This window comes from Mastigoproctus giganteus, chromosome 3 (assembly GCF_048544385.1).
Source record: "Mastigoproctus giganteus isolate SK-2022 chromosome 3, ASM4854438v1, whole genome shotgun sequence".
Classification (NCBI taxonomy): Eukaryota; Metazoa; Arthropoda; class Arachnida; order Uropygi; family Thelyphonidae; genus Mastigoproctus; species Mastigoproctus giganteus.
This window is the reverse complement of record NC_143577.1, coordinates 184,269,375-184,291,286: the sequence shown is the minus strand read 5'-3', so window position 1 is coordinate 184,291,286 and position 21,912 is coordinate 184,269,375. Positions and strand designations below refer to the sequence as shown.

Genomic DNA, 21,912 nt, shown 5'->3' with positions numbered 1-21,912 from the left:
AAGTTGTTGGTACCTAAAACCCTACAACAACAGCTGAGGCGGCTAAAATCCATTCTATATTAACCCCTTCAACAAATTCGAGAGCCTCGTGTATAGTATGCCTCACTCGGCCGTCCGCATGATGCAATAATTTCCCTCCAACTTGATCATTTGGGTGAGCCGTCGGCTGCGATATCTCAACGTGCCAGCGTCCCACATGGTCCCCATTAAAATGAGTCAATCGCACACTGTTGTTTTGTGTGGTAATTTGCTACACTGTGGCGTGTCTGTTCCACCGGAAGGAATGTTGAACCCTCCATTTGCTTCTTTGGGCAACAACTCGCGGCTAGCTATCTTTGTACCTCTGACTCGTGTTCATTCCGCCGTTGAGCCTCTCTTGATGCACATGAGAGACGAGTAGAGAATACTTGATAAAAGTGGCAGTGTTCGAGATGCTCACCTCACCCCCTGCTAATCTTGTTCCCAGAGATCATTCCCCACTTGGAATTCGAGTGGGGAATGACATTGTTTCCTACTCGTTTTCTCCATAGAACACAGATCTAGTGAATGCTGTAAGGCCAGGCTATGCCCTTGTATAATGAGGTGCGTTGTGGAGCGGTAGACGCTGCGGATGAATTCGTAGCTTGAAGTGTTCCTAACGCATAGCTGTCAATGTATTTTCGAGTTACTCCTCGTGAGATACTCCTTGGTGTTTCAGCCTGCGTAACTTGCAAGTCGGACCGTAAATACACACACACCTCTACAGAGAACTATACATACTATAGTCCGGAAAGATCAATTTAACAGATTAAAATTATTTTCAGAAGGTTATTTAATTAAATCTATCGACAAGTTCCGCTGAATTGCAGTATTTTTTTTTTTAAACTAGTACCACAAACAAAGTCTTAATTTTCAGCTTGATATAATCTGTTTATATAAGCTATTTGGCAGCCAGTGCGATTATATTCATTATTAAACATATACCTGAGTTATGTGGGCCTGATTCCTCAGTTTTCTGGTTATTCACTTAAGTAGTCGTATTTCTTTTTAAACACAGTATAATCGAATTTTACCATCAGAGGCATACCTAACGGTACTAGGAACAAATTTCTATGTAAGCGCCTGTTCCAGTTCACATGATGGTGTGTGTTCACCCTCTCCCCAGCTGCCTCCTCGCGCACCCTTAGTTCTGACTCTTCTTGTAGTGAATAATACTCTTCTACTAAAAATCTTTCAGAATTCTAAGATTGAAGCTTAACTTTTCCATATCAGTGTAGATGAATGTATTCTCAAAGCATTTGTCCGTAATGATCATAAAGTGAAGTGTAATGAATAATTTTACCAAAGATTCTACTTTAAAAGTAGAATAGAAAGTAAAAAAAGTCTACTAAAAATTGTACTACTAAAGATTCTACTAAAAATCTTTTAGAATTCTAAGTAGAATCTTTAGTATAATAGAAAATAGTAAAAAATTCTACTACTAAAGGTTCTAAAAATCTTTTAGAATTGCAAGATTGAGCTTAACTTCTGCACATTAGTGTAGAGGAATATGTTCTCAAAGCATTTGTGTCTGCAATGATCATAAAGTGAAGTGTAATGAATAATTGCATATGTACAAATCTTTTCTTAAGAACCACTTAGCTGTAGGTTAGCAGTCTTGTTTTCCAGAACTGCTAACCCAACCCGTAGTCATAACTTGTTTCCAGTTATAATCACAAGAGACATAATTAATTTATTTTATTAAATAATCTATTGAATAAAAGAAGCTTCATTTCTGTTATAAAAAGGTATTGAGTCACTGAAGTAAGGAGACCGAATACCAGCTCCGGCCTTTATAGAAACATCAGCACAGTTGCGATACGTTTCTTGTGGTCCACAGCCTACTCTCTCGGTTCCATCGTCGCAAACTCCCCAGTTGTTCGCTAAAAAAAAGAGAAAGAGAGAGAGAGAGAGAGAAAAAAAAGCATTACGTAACAAACAAGTATTAAAAATACATTATTTAAGTTTTAATACAGTAGGTAATTGGGAATTTTTTTTTTTTTTTTGTAAGATCTAACAACGCAAAAGACATCTGACGAAATTTAATAACGCAACTGATAGTGAAACATTGTAAAAAAAAAAAAAAAAAACCAACTCTACTTACCGGATAACCAGTGCCAGCGCAGAACGCAATGAGAACAGCTTACATCTTTCGGAAGCTTAACTGGGATTATGAATAAACCAGTCCTGTTATGAGGTAACATGTAACGCGTTCCCTGGAGACCATCAATGAGTTCCAGTGGATGTTTCTGAAAACATTGTTCCGTTTCATCTTGCTCTTCGTTCCGAGAGCACAACGAGAACTCAAACCAGCCTTGGTGATTCGCTACAATATCGATAACAATATCCACCACTCTTCCTGGTTGGTAGGTGCGCCCAATAATTCCTTTTGAAAAATTTCCACCCGTTTCATGTGGTCGAGGTTTCGGTAGATCATACCTATCACCGCAAGGACCACAAGAGCCGTTATTTTGTCTCCATTGAACCTAAAAGGGAAAATGATCTATCAACACCTGAAGTTTGCAAAATATTGTTGTTAATTATTTTCCTACATATTTGTGTTGCCAATTATTCGTACATTGAGAGAAAATTGGCGTATTCACATGATTTTTTTTTTTTCCAAGACATTTTCCGTAATTACGAGTGGCATCCAGAAAATGAAGTTCAAGGTCTCAATTATTCATTATTAATATCAATTTATTTAAATTTGTTAAGCCTATTGCTTTTCTATTACATAGAAAAATGTCCTTTCTTACGCGTAGAAGAGCGAGGCATTGTAATGATATTTTTTTTTATATAACCGCTGCCACATTTTTGTCATTTGTCCATTGGTGGGGGTGAAAACAACCGCACTTCGGATCCCGTAAAAAGAAAAGAGGAATTTTCATCGGCTTTATTTTTAATTGCCGAGTTAGTCAGGCAATGGTTACGTAGTTTTCCGCATCCAGCAAACCAACTGAATAATACAGAAATTGCGGGCACGGTATGTTGTTATTATTAAGATTTTTTTTTTTTTTTTTAAATCTAAAGCGTTGACACTGAATGGTCACGGGATAACAGGGTGTCTTCCAAGAAATGATGTATACATATACGGTTACAGAGTCTTATAAACATAGATTTACAATTATTGAAGCTGTATGTTCGAATATGCAATAATTAATTTGATACAGTTAAAATTAGTTGAGATTATGAACTTCTTATTTACCTGAATGTACAGGAAAATTTCAAGATATTTATCTGAATCCAGACTCTTCGTTGCTTTAGTTGCTTTGACCCTTAACATACTCTTATCCAGATGGCAAGTGCACATGTAGAAAAACTGCGTTTAGGCAAGGATGGCCTGAATGCATTTAGCCTTTGGTATTTAGACTGAACGACGTCTTCATCAGTTTCACATTTATTTCCTAATGAGGGCGGCAGAGAGAACGTCCCCTTGGGGGAGCCCTCTGGAACAGAGAATGCGGTGATTATGGTTCTGATGCATAGGGTCCTGGACTGAAGGAGTTTCCTAAGGAGAACGAGATTTTGAAGTAGTTGCACAGTATGGCACATAATGCACGCGTAGGCAGATTGTCAAAGGCCGCCTTAATGAGGAGGAATACAATATCCAGTTGCTGGATGAATATCTGGCCATGGACCTGGGGGATGTCCGAGCGCAGGCTTTGCGGACGATCTCGCCTTGCTCATAGCTGGAAACTATAGGGCACAGGTTGAAACTGCTGCCAACAACGCCCTGACTGTTCTGCAACACTGGACCAAGCTACATCGTCTACAAATATCACCGATCAAAATTCAATTCATCTTGCTAAAAGGGCACTGTGCCTCAACGAGACCGCCGCTAATCAAAATACAGGACAAAACCATTAAAATAACGACCGATCTAAAATACCTGGGCATCACCCTGGACAGAAGCTCACATTACTACCACACAAAAAATCTACAGAAGAAAATGAAAACATACGCAGCAATGATAAATAGTGGCAAGAAAAGACTGGGGGGTTGAAGAGGCGCACCCTTTCCCTCTTATACAAAGCTGTATTCATCCCTACGGTGACTTATGCCTCTGGAATCTGGTACAACAAAGCCACAAGTGTGGTAAATTCTAGAAAGCTTCTCACCATCCAAAAACCGGCGCTACTCACCATGACAAGAGCTTGCCACACAGTCTCCATCCCCGCGCTTCAAGTGATGACAGGAAGCCTGCCCCTTGACCTGGAGGTGGTTCGAGCTGGGATGAATTTCCAACTTGGTCGGGGCAAAAGCACCACATACAAAGAGTTCACCACAGATCCTGCAAGCAACAGAGCAAATGAAAAGAAGCGGCTTCTAGCTTACCTCCATTGGATATGGCAACAACGGTGGTCCGAAATAACAAAGGGACAAATAACAAAAAATTCTTCCCCGAGATAAATAGTCTACCCGACGCTACCGGCCTGGTTTTCCCTAGGTCTTCGTGTTACATATCTGATGGCAGGACATGGCGCCATCAGAAGTAAACTGGCCACCTTCCGACTAGTGGACTCCCCCCTGTGTGCCTGCGGGTTCCCTGAGACCTGGGACCACATGTTGGCCGAATGCCAACACTACGAGGACCTCAGATTAGTATTAATCACCAAGATTTAATTCATCCCGATAAATAATGAACACCACCTTCTGGAGAGTGTCGAGACTTTCAGAGCCTTCTCAGACTTTTCCCAGGTCGTATATGCCAAGCGACAAACTTTACCACAACCACCAAACTCCAACTAGGAAAGGGGCGAGATAAATGACAACAAAAGGAATTACCAACATAGGAGAAAGTGCAAACAACAAAATGACACAACCACACTAGGGGAAGAATGAATTGGGACCCCAAGATCTTATCACACCACAAGTCAAGGAAACCTAAGCTCTCAATAAAGTAACCACCTTCTGCGACAAACAGGAAAACCGCAAGTTTGTAACACCTAGAGAAACAGCTTCCTCTCAACCCAACAGTTGACTCAACAACCACAACTAACCACAAGAACTGGTGACAACCAGCACTGCACACCTGACTTAAACCAGAGATGAGACAAAAGGAAATTAATCCCAAGGAAAGGACAATCATACTTGACCAAACACATGGATGTGACAAACTGACCAGCACCACAAGGAAAGGACAACCAAGATATTGGAAAAAGACCAGGACAGCAGCTGATCGCTGCCTAAGCCATACGGTGACCCAGGCTGGACACCTAGCCCTGGATCGCCTAGCAGGGGAGGGTAACTTTTCGGAATCTCCCTACCTGCCATCCAAACTTCCCTCTGGTGTGGCATGGGCATGCCACACTGTCTAGCAGGGGTCATCTCTTCTATCGACCCATACTTCTACTCCCAGCCTCCCCTCCCTCTCTCCCACTATTATCTTTCATCTAGCGTATAGCCTCACACGTCCAAATATAATAACATCAAAGTTTTGCCCGACCTGTTAGGCCTTTTAACACATTTCTCTAGCGTTCAACCCGAACCAGCGATTTCCTAACAGCAATCGAATTAACGTCAAACGCGTGAAATTTTTTTTTTTTTTTTTTTTTTTTTTTAAGGTCCTAGCCACCGAAATCCCAGGAAACTAGGTGGCAGGACCTGCCAGAGCAACTTGTGATACTGGACACACCCGGCTAGCCTCCACGTGGCGAGGTATGAGCAACGTCGGGCCCCACTAGGGGCTTGGTGGCCAAACAATGGGCACTGCACAGACACGGCCCACACACTTTTAAGTCTCTGGCTTGACAGTGTACTGTCCTCGATACAGCGGAGATGGGAGAAATCCCAGGTGCCGTCTGACACGAACATACCTTATACTTTATAATATCCAGTTGCTCTTTGTTACTTAAGGTACCTTCAGTTCTGAACAGTGTGTCCATGAAGTTGGTGATCGTGGATCGTCCAGGTAGTACACTATGGAGGTTTGTGGCGGAACATGTGATGGGTGAGAGCAGGGAGTATGTCTTTTTCCAAAATTTTGAGGAAGGTGCATCCTGCGGAAATTGGTCTGTAGTCGTTAGGCGATTTTGGGTCAGACTTTTTTGGAACGGGAGAAACATGTGTTCCAGATGGTAGGGTAAACTCCTGTTTCGAGGATGGAGTTGAATGCGTCAAGCACGATGTCTGATACATACGCTGCATAGTTTAATCATGAAAACAGGGAATCCATCCGGGCCAGTGGTAGACTTGTAGGGAAGACTGTTGATGATCTCAGTAAGGCGTTCCTTTGTGATGGCTATTTTATCCAGTGATGTTTGGTTAGCTGGTGGATTAGCCCGAATAAAGGGTTTGGGGCAGACGGGGGCTTAGTTTCGAGCGAGTTAGCCCACGCGAGAAAGATGTCAGTGGTTATGGGAGAATGTTGGTTCTTGTTGGTGTAGATTCTTTTCCCAAGTTTCATTCTGTATGCAATCTACTCGTTCTGTGCCATCCTCCGAATGCGTAGGAAGCGTGCCCGATGTTTTTTGTAGAGCTGGTAGTCGGCTAGATCCCGTGTCCTTTGCCATTTCCTGTATAGTTTCTGTTTCATGATGAAGGCGAGTTTCGCGTCGCTGGTAAACCAGTTCTTGGTCCTGGAAGGCAGGCGAACGGATTTGGAAGCTCCTTCATGGGCGATGTCTTTTAACAAGTTAGCTAAATTGGTAAGCGTTTGATCAGGATGGCTAGCAGCAATTTTTTTCCAGTCTCTAGCTCTTAGTCTTTGTAGGATGATTTGAGATTGCATATATTTTAATGAGAACATCTTGAGCAAATCATAGTAATTTTACTACTTACGCAGATGATATTAAGTTCTTCATCACAAAATGCCCTCAGGCTATTACTGTGAGCTCCAACGGCCAGCTACATGAACTGGAAAATTACCTTCATACGATTGGGCTCTCCATTAACAAAGAGAAAACTTCACAACTCTCTGTCACCAAGAAGAAAAATACCAACGATGTGAACATCATTATAGCCAACTCCCCAGTTAAAAATGTCACCCAACATAAAAGGTGACACCCAAATCCTTATGGATTGAGTGTGACACCCAAATCCTTATGGATTTGGGTGTCACCTGGGACAAAGACCTCACCTTCTTGCCTCACTTTAATGCCACTCAAATGAAAACATATTCGGGTTTATGGGCAGTAAAACAGGAGATATCCAACTTCCATAACCCGCACCTTATCATCAAACACATTCTTCGATGCATAATCCCAATTCCTTTATATGCCTCAACTATATGGTCCTCAGCACCCTCATCATACCAAGCCAGATTCCTTTCCCTGCAATACTGGATTTTGAAATGGCTTAATAGGGTTGCTGGGCTAATACCTACAATCTCAAAATCTGTTCTAGTCACCAATCTTAATACGCTTCCTTGGAGGTATCACATCATCTCTAGGAACCTTCTCACTCTCTCTCTCAGCTTCTATCCGAAAAACTGAGTTCACCTGATATATTAGATATCATCGTTAGACAGGAGAATATGCCAGACCAACATGGGATGTGACGAGGGATGTTTAGAGCATCCCTCGTTACTTCCTTCATTAATGAAGGCTGCCAGTGGTTTTGACCTTTTTTTTAATAAGGCACTCCTAAGTAATTTATTTTATTTCGTGGCACCCGTACTCAATTTTCTGCCTGTTAGATCCGATTCTCTCTGTATGTATAAAATATGTTATATGATAGTTATTACAATATGAACTATAAACATAATTACAATTCATAATATACATTTTATATATATGTAATAATTTTATTCTTTATGTAGAGGTACTAAATAAACATCAATTATAGATCACCACAAAATTAAAAAGATACCGTACACCTTTTAATAATGAAATAAATACTTAAATTTAAAAAAAAAAAATAAGTTTAAGTAACTTAAACCCAAATTACGTGGCACCCCTGGAATATTGTTGCGGTACCCCGGTTGAAAACCACTGGATGGAAGTTTAGTAGCAAAAACTTGAGCAACAATCACAAATCCGAACATGTCGCATGAACGCATGGAAATATTCCAGAAACCTTAAATCTCCAGGTTCATTCTCTGCCTACATCAAAATTCATATTGTAAAGCAATTATTAATCAGTCCAAACTAGATTTAGAGCAGGCTAAGAGTAGAAAACTTGCATCTTATAAAAATGCTAGCTGAGTATTCTGGTCTCTTGTAAAAGCTATCACCCGCAACTTTTGCCGGGGCGCCTCCGTAGCTAGGTGGGAAGGAGCACCAGTGCGTAGCACACGCTTCTTGATTAGACCGGGGTTCGAGCCCGTCACCACCAAATACGGAGGATGCGGAAAGGTCAGAGAATGACCACCGCATATCCCGGAGCAATATGGCGTTAGTTGCTAATGCTCCTAAAAAAAAAATACCAAAGCAACTTTTGCCCATATTTGTTCCCACCTCTGTCAAAAGCAGATGGTTCTTTTGCCACTTCAGCCAAAAATAAAGCTGACCTGTTAGCAACTTATTTTTCTTTCAACTTGTTTATTGATGATCATGGTAAACCACTTTCCACCATTCCCAGTACACTCTATTCAATGCCTCTTGTGGTCTTCCGTCAAAAGGATGTTAGAGGGATTTTTGAAAAATCTTGATGCTAAGAAAGCTCCTGGTTCTGTTGGTTCTTCTACTTGCTCTCAAAACCTGTGTTCATAAACTTACCCCTGTTCTGTGTCCCTTTTTTTTACTCACTTATTCTAAAGTTGTTTTTCCTTCTGCTTGAAAATTTGCCTATATCCAGCCAGTTCTTCAAAAGGGTGACAAATCCCTCCCATCTAATTATCGTCCCATTTCAATTACTTCTACTCTTTCTAAAGTAATGGAGAAATAAATTTGTCGAAAACTCCTAAACTATCTAGAAAACTTCCAACTGATCAATGAACGCTAGTATGGATTCCGTCAGTGTCGATCCACTGGTGATGTTCTGGCTTACGTTACCCATCTATGAACGAAATCAGTGGAAACGTTTGGTGACACTCAAGCACTTTCTCTTGACATTTCAAAGGCTTTTGATTGTATTTGGCATAAAGGTTTTCTAAATAAGCTTCCATCTTATGATTTTCTGTTTTTTGTAACTGGGTATCCAGTATTCCCTGCCCGCCCACTGCGGGTGATGGTAGATGGCTCACTGTCTTCTAACTTCTCGACTAATGCTCGTGTTCCCAAATGTTCAGGTCTTTCCCCCACTCTTTTTCTCTTGTATATTAATGACCTTCCATTGACCGGAAATCCTATCCATAGGATTTCCGGTCAATGGATTTTGATGACGTTGATGATAGCACATTGCATTCCGCCTTCTGGTTTGAGAGACCTTTCCCTGCACAAACAGCTTCAACTTTTCGCATAACCGCTACCAGTTCCTTACATGCTAATCTCCAGTGTGGCAAAGATAACTTAAATAAATAAATCTTTATTTGTCCTACCAAATTTAAAATATAGGTGTACATTGGTAAATGACAAATTCCCTTCACGGCAGAAAATGCCAGGGATTATCATAAAATGTGAATAAAAGAATGTCTAAAATATACAAGAAAGCTTAAATATACACGAAAAGATGACAGTTAAACTGCATTACTCTTCACTACATTTCTGTCTAGAGTCCTGGCAATTTTAATACAAAAGTTCATCTTAACATCACATCCACTGATCAACTTGTGCGAGATATATATTATTCAATTGCGTACACACAGTTCTTGACAGAAATTCACACAACTACTATGCAACAGTAGCCTCACTGAACCACACTGCGACATGTCAAAGCAATACGGATTTACTCCTGGCAAATCCACTATCGAAGCAATACAGAATCTCCTCTCTAGAGTCGCCCATTGTAAAAGGAAATACTTCCTCGTCATCGCAGTGGATTTCGCTGGGGCGTTCGACACCCTCTGGTGGCCGAGCGTCTTGGCGAGACTCAGAGCTGCCAACCTTCCATTGAATCTTTATTATTGCATGAAGGATTACCTGGCTGATAGAGCAGTGCAAGTTAGCACACCATATAAATGCCTCAGTCGCCCAGTCCGCAGGGGCTGCCCCCAGGGTTCTGTCCTGGGGCCGCTCCTGTGGAACTTTGTTCTGGACGAATTCCTCGCCATGGATCTGGGTGGTGTGGAGGCCCAGGCCTATGCAGATGACTTGATCTTGACCATCGAGGCTGACAGCAGATCCTCCTTAGAAATCCAAGCAAATGATGCCCTGCAAAAGCTGCTAGATTGGACGAAGCTACACTTGCTCAAACTAGCACCCGACAAGACAAATTCGGTGCTGCTAAAAGGTACGCTAGACTTAAGGAGACCACCACAAATTAAGATTGAGAACAAAACAGTTAAGCTGTGCGAACAGATTAAATACCTAGGAATAATCCTGGACAGAAAATTAAATTTCAAGCCACACCTAGAATATATTAAACAAAAGATAAGAAGATATGCGGCCCTCCTCGCTAGAGTCACTCGCAGGGACTGGGGACTCAGACGTACTACCCTGTCTTTGTACTACAAAGCTCTCTTCATCCCTGCCATCACATATGGCTCCCCTGTCTGGTACGCGAGGGCGGCACTAGAAGTGAATAAACGGATCCTCGAAACCATTCAGAGGACCATCCTCCTTACCATGTCGAGAGCAACTAGAACGACTAGCACGGCTGCCCTCCAAGTCCTGGTAGGAGTTCTACCCCTGGATCTCGAAGCTACCCGCTGTGGTCTGCTCTACCATCTTGCCAGAAACACATCGGCTACGATGTATGACCTCACCACTGACATCACTAATGACGGCAACTATGAGAAGAGAAGAATCACCGACCACCTCATCCAGATTTGGCAGAGGAGATGGAGCAACACAGAAAAAGGTGCAGTGACCAGAAGATTCCTCCCCACTGTCACTAAGCTGTACCCTAAGGCGCCAGTGTGGTTTCACCCTGGTCGAAATACCACCTTCCTCCTTACAGGACACGGCCCGTTTAAAGCTAAACTTCACCAACTTGGCATCATAAATAACGCAGACTGTCCCTGTGGCAACCCGGAGTCCTGGAGACACTTAATGTTTGAGTGCGATTTGTATGACGACCTGCGACTACAGCTAATAACGTCAATCCAATATATCCCAGACAACCAAGAACCCAGACTGCTAGACACTCAAGAGGACTACAAGGCACTCAGTCAATATGCCCAGGATCTATTTTCTAGAAGGAAAACAATGATAGAAATATACCAAAGGCAACCCAACTAGAAAGAATGCAGGAGGTCAAACAAGTAAAAAAAAAAAAAAAAAAAAAAAAAAACACAAGCAAAAAACTCACCATACCACAGAAAGACAAGACTTTAGGATGATTTGAATGGCCTACTGTCGACCCAAAACTGCACTCCCTTGTGCGGTTTTTTTTTTTTTTTTTTTTTTCGGGGAGGGGGAGGGGGTATTTGCTCTTCTCCTCTCCTCGCCTCCCCATATTTTCACTCTGGTGGGGCATGGGCATGCCCCACTGAAAATGGGGGGTCACCTCTCTATCCGACCCCTCTTCTTCCTATTTCATCCCCCCAGTCTTCACCCTCCCCTCCCAACACTTTCTCTTGTACAGCGACTGCCCCACATGTCCAAATTTAAATCACATCAAATTTTGCCCGACCTTTTAGGCTCTCTAGAAATAGTTCTTTCAGCGTAAAACCCCACGCAGCGCTTTCTAAATGCAATTTTACTTAAACCGATAACTCCAACTTAGCGATAACTCCAACCTTTATTTTAGGTCCTCATCACCGAAATCCCAGGAAAGTAAGTGGCAGGACCTGCCAGAGTATAATTAGTCTCTTGGTACACCCGGCCGGCGTCCCCGTCGCTAGGTATGGTAACGCCGGGTCCCACTGGGGGCCCGGCGGCCAACAGGCCGGATGAACAATGGGCACAACAAACTACATACCACATAACCCATACATTATTTTTAAACCTCTGGCATAGACAGGGTACTGTCACTCGATACAAAGAACATACGCGGAGATGGGAGAAATCCCCGGAGCCGTCAGACCCTCAACATACCTATACCGCGGTTTGTTTCCTATATTTCAGATCTTCTATGAGCCTTAGTAGATCAATTCCGATATGTGTTAGGCAATGAATTGATTATAACGCACTGGCGGGTATAAATCTGTCGGCCATCTTCAGTCTGTTGGTCTTCATTCTCACGGATTTTGTGCCTCTTAATGCAGATGGCAGGATGTGCCACTCACAAAGCTGCCAGAAGCATGGTGATGATATCGTGCCAGTCATCATTTTTATTGTAGTTAATCGTTTCCAGGCAGTGATGTTTGGTAAACGCTGCAGTTTAAGCTGTTCAGAGAGCTGCGTAGTCCTTAACTGTTGAGGGAGATGGTGCTTATGGTTTGCCCACTTCAGCAGCCAGAATTCACTCGCATATATTCTCCTAATGTGGGTAGGGGTGCCTGACGCCCACAATTCGGCGCCATACAAAATGGCCGAATACACTGTGGTTCTTAAATATCGTGCGATTGTTGCAGTCTGTTTCACGTGCAAGAGGTGCTGTTTTGTTGCCCAACGTAAATAGTTCATTTTCTTTACAATCAGGTCAATATGAGACTTGAACGCAAGTTTCGTATCAAATGTTACTCCCAGATCTCTATGCGTCTCAACAACTGGGATAGGTTTGCCATTAAGTTTCGGGTGTACGAGCGTGGGCGATTTTTTGAGCGAGTACACCATGATTACAGTCTTCTGCGGATTTAGGGCCAAGCCAAATTTGTTCAAGTACACGAATAAGTTCGGAAGCTTATAATTAATCTGCTTACACAATGCCCCTTGTTCATGGACGTTTGTATGGGTGTTAGGATCTTAATATCGTCTGCATAAGCGCATACATCATCCCTACCCTTGCAGAACGCGATCATCATGGCGGTAAAGAGGAGTCCAGATAAAACTGCACCCTGTGGAAATTCTGCATGGTGTTGGCGTTGGAGGATCTGACTATCTGTGCGGTAATAAATGGACCGACAAATAAGTAGGGCCTATAGGAACTTCAGCAAATTTCCTTTTATTTGGAAGGCGTGTTGGAGCAGATGAAGTAAGGCATGTACATCCAGACTATCGAAGGCTGCTTTTATATCGGCATAAATTATTGCAATTTCCTTTCTGGCTTGGAAAGCATTTAGTATCGCGGCTTGAACTTAGTTGATTTCAGTCGTTCTAAAACACAGTCTTGCCTTATCTCGCAAAAAGGATTCTTCTGCTCCTGTGCTTATCTTCGATGACACTGATTTTTAGGCAAGATCATATATCTCTTTTGGAGATTACCCTGACTTCTAATCTCTCTTGGCATAAGCACATTACAAATATTGCTGCTCTGCATCTAAAAAACTGCTTTTTCTCTTTCACTTTCGACGTTACTTTTCTTCCAAACAGCTGTTCACTCTGTACAAATCACAATTCGCCCTACTATGGAATATTGTTTCCACATCTGGGGCAGTGCCCCCAAAACCTCTCTCAGGATTCTAGATTCCATTCGAAAGAAGGCAGTTAGCTTAATTATTGACTCTTTTCTAACAGTCTCTCCACTCCCTGTCTCATAGACATTTTTTTTCCTCCTGCATGCTTTTCTATAGATTCTTCCGTGGGCACCATTCTGAATTAACTTCTATAATTCCCGACCCCTCTTCCAAAGCAGTCCGAACACGTGCCGCAACCAGTCGACATCCTTTTACTGTCGAACTTCAAACTCACAGAACCAATTTTTCATCTTTGTTTATTCATTCAACTTCCGTTTACTGGATCAACCTTCCTTCATACGTATTTCCTTAAAATTACAATCTACTGAAGTTAAAGTCTAATGTCAACAAGTATCTTTCATCTTCTGAACTTCAACCCATGCACGGTACTAAGTACTATAAGTTCCTGAAACACGAGGTTTTCATTAAAAAAAAAAAAAAAAAAAAAATTGTGAATTCGCCTTAATTACCCGAGGGAAAAATGTCCGATTTATTTTCAGAGCATTGCAGCTGTTGTGGTTGATGGAATCCGATTTTTTTTATAACTGCAATTTCTGATTTTTCACCCACTTGTTATATAGGTATTTAAAATTTCGCTGTTACGAAGGTTCTCAAAGCTTTCCGAGCTCCCTTGGGGGTGCACTTGTTTTTTGGAGGACGCTGTTTTAATTCAGTTTTTTGTTTTCTTTCTTTTTTTTTTTTTCATGATTTTATTCTGTTCATTTGATTAATTTTATTCTGTTCACTTCATTAATTTTATTTCATCATTTAATTCTGTTCATTTCGTTAATTTTATACCAGTCTTTGAAATTACATGTAATGAGGTATACATATCTTTCTATATATTAAAATATTTTTCCTCCTAATGATATTTATTCAGCCAATGGAAGAAGAGGGATGCGGATTACGTGCAATACGTAACAGAAGCTTGTTTTACTGTGGTAAAACGAGCTTCTGTTTAAGCGTGGTCACGCCTAACATAACCACGCGGTACCATCCTTGATTTCCATATTTAACGTATTTATTCAAATAAACTAAATGCAACAAGTCATAATATTTTAAGAGTTTAAGATTCTATATCTGTATAATGTCGGTGTAGATACACCATAGACAACTCTAAAAGAAAAACTACAATCGTAGTGTGAAATGCACCCACCGATGAAAAGCCAACTAGCTTTGAAACGGTGGCTGTCTGGGTGTTTGTGCCCTCAGAGAATTAGTAGCAATAGTCTTCTCTATTAGTGAAGCGTTACTTACTCGATGTAGTGCAATACATGGTAACTCGTTATGAAGGTAGTCACAATATGAGATACAAATGAAATTATGCCTTTCACACTACGATCGTAGCTTTTCTTTAAGAGTTGTCTATGATGTCTCTTCACCGATATTATATACACTGGCGGGGAAAAAAAACTACATCACCTTAAAAAAACTAACATATGTAGTGGAACGTACATTACAGTCATTTTTTGTCGCAAAGCAAATATATTGCGTCAGGTAATGCTTATATTGCATCAGACAGTAATTGCAGGGTATTATATCAGCCGTTTCTATAAATACGGCGTTAGAACGGTACACACGCTCCTTAGTATCCTGTTTTGCGGAGTTATAAGTATGGCTCCATATGTTCAGTTGACACCAAGAAAAAAAGTGTAGCTACTGCTCTGTCCCAGGAAGGGCTTTCTACGCGTACTACCGCTGATAAAATAGGCTGCCACCAGTCAACAGTATGCTGAAATTAAATCTTGAAACCGGTGATGTGAAGAGAAGACCTGGATCGGGCCGTAAGAGAGTGACTACGCCTTCCCAAGATCGATATTTGAAATGGCTATGCCTTCGTAATCGCCATGCTAGCGCTCCCGATCTAAAACTGCACTTTGAGATGTCCTCTGGTGTTTCAACACCAGAGTAATGTGGTCTGAAAAAGAAGAAGCCTTTGTTGACCCAACCAATGAGGAAGAAGCGACTTGCTTGGGATAAAATTCATGTTTCATGGACAAAAGGGCAATGGGACACCGCCATCTTTTCTGACGAATCAAAATTCAACCTGCATGGCTCGGATGGGAAGCGATATGTCAGAAGACGAAAATTGCAAACATACCATCCTGACCGCATAACACTGACTGTAAAGTTCCCCGTAGGTCAGATGGTCTGGGGATGCATAACAAGCAAACGGGTGGGGCGAATTAAGTTTACTAACGGAACGGTGTGTGCAGAAATCTACACTGCTATTTTAGAGGACTGCCTGAAACCCGTTATTAGAGATCACCACACAGACGTCCAAAACTGCATTTTTCAACAGGATTCAGCACCTTGCCACACAGCAAAATTGGTAAGTTTTATGCTATTTAGATTTAATGATGAGTTTGTCTTGTCTCACAAGGCTTAAATCATACTTACACCAATGTTTTTCTTTAGTATTGGTCTGACTGGACAGGCACATTCGAACCCTATCGAAAATTGCTGGTACATGATGTCGTCTAAAATTGCTCAGAAGAATGCAACAAGTAAGATTCAGTTGCAGGAGAGCATTGTAAGGTTGTGGTAACATGAAATTGGGCAACCGTATTTCCAGAAATTGATTAACTCTATGCCAGATCGTTGCAAGGCTGTAATTGCAGCTCGAGGAGGAACAACAAAATATTTAAGACTTATTTTTCTGATTTACATTACATAATACTATTACGTTAACTTGTCATTTCAGTTTGTACACGTAAATTCAATAAAATGTATGTTTGGTTGTCATGATTGCCATTTGCATGATTTATCATATTTCCATTAATTACGCATTTTACCTTTTGAGAAGATATTTATGGCAATTAGCTGTATCAGGTGGAGTCTTTTTATTGGATTTCATTCACAAAGATATATATCCCATCTAACAAATACATTTCTACACCCCGCAATGCAGCGCAAAACACATTATTTTCATAATTCACAAGTGATGCAGTTTTTTTGTCCGCCACTGTAGATATAGTAACGCATTTTATGTATTCATAGCTGAGGAAGGGACACACAGTCCAAAGCTTCTTAAGTATTTTATTTTATCAAAAGAAGCGAACGCAGCGAGCAAGGGGCGAAGCCCCATAGTATATATTAATTTATAAAAGTATGTATACATATCGCTAAATGTTATGTCAGATATAATTCATTATATCTGATATAAAATTGCCCTGTTATAATTTATTTCCACTGAGATGATGATTTATCAAACTTTTATCGCTGAAATATGCGTGAAGTTAAGTTTGAAGATATGCGTGAAGTTTCATCTTTTCATAGTCAATAATAAGCTAGACAGTTAGTTTGGGTGAGTTGTTTTGTGAGTACCCTGCATTTTTTATGCATATTAAGTTTACTAGGTGTATGCTCAGTAGAATTATGTGCCTTTTCCATTTATGCATTTTTGCGATTTTTTAAAAATCGGTATTCCATTAAATACCGAGAGCGTTTAATTAAAAGGCACTTGGATTCATCATATATTTGTTTTACATTATTTATTCTGGACTTTTTGGTAGTATTTAAGCTAAACTTTTTGAATTTTGCGTTAAAATTGAATGTTTCCGTTCAGATTTTGGTATTTCTAAATCTTGCCTAATCAGCTGCGATTTTTCTCAATGGGGAAGTTGTTCCCCGCCCTCAGCTTATTCTGAAAACGTCATCAGTGTACTTCCGAAATGAACATGTACCGATTTCATTTGAATCAAAAACAAAACTACAACGGTTGTAGCTTGAGTAGGAGCTACACGCATAGCGAATATTACATACGGTATAGCAGTCGTGTTCGTTACGTTTTTTTTTTTTTTTTTTTTTCCAAATAAAGTCAGTTTACGCAGTTTATGTTCGTTTACAGAGAGCAGGGAACAATTTTCCCCTTCGAGAAAAAAAAAGCATCTGATTAGGAAAAATTTAAATTTAGAAATCACAAATTGTAAATGGTGGCACAGTCTAATTTTAACATAAAATTCAAACCTTTTTGCCCAAATACGACAAAAAGGTCCAGAAGATAACCTAAAAATAAGCGAGTGGATTGTGATGTCTTTTTGTTAAAACACCCAGTATATTATTAAATATACATGGCGTTTTAAAATTTCATGGAACAAATGTAGGAGCATTTTCTACAACTTAACAAATAAGGGAGAAAAAAGTCGCAGTAGTCATTATTTCCGAAATAATAAACATTAAAGCAGCTGTTCGAAGTAACCTTCATTTTTGTTCAGTGTCATTTAGCGCGACAAATCCAGATTCATTGTGCCATATCATATGGCTCCTCCGTAGCCAGGTGGGCAGGAGCAGCAGTGCGTAGCACACGCTTCTTGATTAGACCGGGGTTCGAACCCGTGACCACCAAATACAGAGGATGCGGAAGGGTCAGGGAATGACCACCGCATATCTCCGGAGCAATATGGCCTTAGTGCTAATGCTCTTAAAAACCATATAACAAACAAACATAACATCGCGAGAAAAGTGGGTAGTGCAGTATCGTGCGTTTGCTCTGTCGATTTTTGGGATGGGGTGGGCAGAGTATGTCTTCCAACAGTTCTCACATATTGTTCCGCAGAAAGTGTAGGTATTCCAATTTCTGGTAAAATCAAAAAAAAAAAAAAAAAAGAAAGACCGATAATATTTTCCTCCAACAACACCATACCCAACATTAAATGTATGTTGTTAATGAATAGTCAATCGTATGTGAGGTTTCTTCGACCCAGGGATACGAGTGTTTTTCGGTGTTAAGGATTACTGGATCATTTGACAAAATAAGGAATGAGTCACGGATAAAGATTTCTGCGTTTATTCATATATTGTATCAATAATTCTTGTATAGGAGTGCTGCAAAGTGGATACGATTGCTGAACATGTAATGCCCTTCATATGCATGCAGATGACCATCTGGTATTTGTAATACTTAGAGAACACGAAGTATTTGTTCTTCAACATTTGCAGTTCTTCGAAATCCTCCCCACCTTCATCTCTCAGTTTAGATGTTTCTAAGTCGCCTCTCAACAGTATCAAATGTTATATATTTAAATTTAAGTCGTCGTTTCGTTATTTAATCCAAACACTTCAGTCTAGCGGTAAAAAGTAAAGTACCAAGCGAGCAGATCAATTTTTCCTCCTTATCAAGCATCGATTCGGCCACTCAGCCACTTATGTTTTTCTAGTATTTTAGGGAGAATCGTTATTGTAATTATATACAACGCGATTGAAAGAAACCAGCCACAGAGACAGGTGTTTTACAGGATAAACTGAAAGGTAACAAATATACATTCTAATTGGAAATGCGTGAATTTTTTTGGTTTGTTTACAGTTCCTAGCAGATTGAAATATAAAGTTTTTAATAATGTCATGTTTATCACAAAATCTGCGGCTCCTGCGACAAAATTACCTTTTATCGAAGTATCTAATATGCAGCTGCAGAATTGAACTTGGCAACGCCATGCTTCATGAAGATGTTGCTTTATCGGATTCCTTGCAAACAGAATGTCTACATAAGTTGTTGTGGACAAAGTACACCAATCAGTTTTTGGGGATAAAATGCCATAAACAGTTTAAAGTGGAGAATTAAGTCTGGGAAGATGCTTCTCTGCGTTCCGTATTCAATACTTCAAGGAGAAACTCCAGTTCTGAAGTTCTCCAGTTCTCAAGCAAAATTTCAGTTGAATGTCTCTTCATGAAAATTTTATTGAACAGAAACAGTTAAATGCAGGACTATTAAAAGAAGAAATTAAAAAAAAAAAACTACCTATTTTAAGTGTGATAAAATACTTTAACCTCAAGAAAACATTACGGAAGTGGATACACTATTCATATCTCTTCAGCGAATTTCAGGTTAGAGTTTTTTCTTGTAACCTCCGCAGCGCATGTGAAGTTACGTGATGGTCGAGGTTACACTGACCTGCACAGTGCTGTCGATGTTAGTGGGGTGTTAGCGTTATTCAAGTAAACGAACTATTGTATTGCTTGTCTCTCTCCTACAGAATTTGAAATCGCGCCTCTCCAAAGGACTGAACAATAGCGAACATGCTAATATGTTACAAATAATTTCATCATTTTCATGGTAGAAAATATTTCAGCAATTTTATAGAAACAAGATTTTTAAAATTAAGACGGGAAGTGTTTTATAACTTCTTTAGAAGAATCCCGCTGTCCTACATTGAATATGCAGCAGTGAATGTTTTTCTTTTCACTTATTACTTAGCAGGTCCATCCAATTTCCTTAGCAAGACAACTTTTTTATGATGCGTACTTTACAAATAAATAAAATGAAGTAAACCGTGTATTCTTTAAAAATAAAGCAATGTAATTTATAATACACAAAATATTTTTTTTTATAACTCGGCACATTAAGGATTCGACTGTGATAAGATTCTACTTCTTCACGGAAGGTGAGAAGCTCGATCTATGACCACGAAACCAGATTCGTTTCGTAGTCATCGATCGAGCATATCTGGCTGGTGAAGTTCAGGTATACCCGATCGATCGTTGACCTAAAGTTCATTTTGACTTTTTTTTTTTTTTTTTTTTTTGCTGGAATAATCCTAACTCTCGAACGGTGAACCCACAATCAGCGATGGCCTACTCTGTAACAATCAATTTCATATTCGAATCTGATCGTTAGTTGTTCAGTATAGTCTTGTAGAATGGTAAAATAAAACTCAGAATTATATACAAAAGAACTAATTTTAAGCAGCATGCAAACTTGAGATACTGGCTGTATATCATGGAAGTAGCTTAATTTCAATATTTAAATATCTCTTCTGTATATGATTGGTAGTAATATCGTGCATTAAGATAAAGCGCACTCTACAGGACTGCTGCTGAAAGTTGTTTTAGTTGTCCTATATACATCTTGTATTCCGATTAAAATTAAGGCTAGCAGCCAATTAAAAACGGAATCCCTAAAGTAATTACTGTATCAAGGGGCAAAACTTACCGCAATTCCTCCACAGAAGAGCTCCGTATCCTGAAAATTCGGAGGCGATTCGAAACCAAAACGCCACATGGCATTTCTAGAGGGAGGTTCCACCAATCTTCCATGACCCCAGCACATTCGGATTAGGTGTACGATCACCGCTGCTAAAACCCGTGACGCAACCATCATAAAGTATTTGACTAAGTAGAATGGTTTTTACCCGCGGCTAATAGGAAGGTGTTTTTGTCTGGTACTGCTGGATCGGCAGACGTGTTTCGAGCACGAGACCCGACGAGAAATATTTCTTTCCGTCAGACGTGTCTTCAGTGAGATGCTTCTGGCAGAGATGAAATTTCGTCTCCATCTCAGCTTTTAAATTTCCTATTGATGAACAAGAAGAGTGGTTTGGTTTCTCCGCAGGGTGATATCCCATGTAAACGTCCGTTCGTTGTTTGTAAGGTCACAGTACTCCCAAAGGTTGTTTGTCAACATGTGTTGGTAGTCCAGTCACGTTCTCTACTGTCTGCTTGATTGATTAAAAATCGTTCCATAAACTGGAAATGCATGTTTAGCATTAGTTTGGGAAGCATCAAACTGTTTGGACAATAACAACAGGCACTTGTCCGGAAGCCATCTTCAACTTGGATATTTCCGGCGAGGAAGTTCCGTAGGTCATGTTGTGTGAACTTAGTTTGAGGGCAATGACCTTCGATTCCCTCCGATAACTGCTTTTCTTGGAAGCAGAAATAGTGGAGTAATGAATAAGTTACTAACTAAAAACTCCCTCCTAGTAGTGTGGTTTATAGAAAAACTGAATTGTTTTTTTCCTTTCTCAAAAGGAAATTATTTTACAATTATTATTCAAAAGGAAATTATTTGTGCATGTCAGATTAATAGTTATGTTAATTATCGTTATTTTTTATGGCGGTGTGTCAGAAAATAATTACCATCATTAAATAAAAATAAATTTTCTGTACCTCTTCACGACTGCATCAAGTCAGGAGTTCACACGATAGAGAAAATGCGTTCGTTTCTAAATTACTGTATTTAGAACCGAACATTACCTTTTTCCTGACTCGCTCAAACGCGTGTACAGTACTTCTGTGCCATTTCGCTTGACTAATTGCCTGTAACTCTCCTCTGTTACTGTGTGTTATGGAGATAAGATAATCCAAGATGGATGACTATAACTTCTTGCTCATTCGCATTGTATTTTTATTATTATGAGATATTCGTTTCTAAATACAGTGATTTAGAAACGAACATCACCTTGTGCATGAACCACTCAAACGCGGGTCCTTCTACGCCCTTTGGCTTGACCACTCTGCTGTGATTCTCCTCTATTACTGTGAGATCAGATAATACATAGTGGATGGCTATAACTTCTTGCTCATTCGTATTATATTTTTATTATTATGTTATTAGTTTTTCACTGTAATGTTTATTCGAACTACACTTTTCCAAAACTTGAGAACAATAATCACAAAACGGAGCACATCAGGAAAAC

At 40.1% G+C, this 21,912-nt stretch overlaps 1 protein-coding gene across 1 annotated transcript; it reads right to left on the bottom strand.

Annotated features, from left to right (window-relative positions):
* Positions 1-1,728: 1,728 nt before the first annotated feature.
* LOC150088458 (uncharacterized) lies at positions 1,729-20,591 on the bottom strand. Its single transcript, XM_090370164.1, has 3 exons — positions 20,427-20,591; positions 2,123-2,504; positions 1,729-1,901 (listed from the first exon to the last, which is right to left on the bottom strand). The coding sequence occupies exons 1-3, from the start codon at positions 20,589-20,591 to the stop codon at positions 1,729-1,731; spliced, it is 720 nt and encodes a 239-aa protein (XP_090226290.1).
* Positions 20,592-21,912: the final 1,321 nt, after the last annotated feature.

Excerpts from the sequence above, each read along its gene's own strand:
- LOC150088458 (XM_090370164.1), bottom strand. The coding sequence starts at position 20,591 with ATGGTTGCGTCACGGGTTTTAGCAGCGGTGATCGTACACCTAATCCGA. Across the intron at positions 2,505-20,426 it reads TCTTCTGTGGAGGAATTGCG|GTTCAATGGAGACAAAATAA; the intron begins GTAAGTTTTGCC and ends TTTCCCTTTTAG. Across the intron at positions 1,902-2,122 it reads GCGCTGGCACTGGTTATCCG|CGAACAACTGGGGAGTTTGC; the intron begins GTAAGTAGAGTT and ends TCTTTTTTTTAG.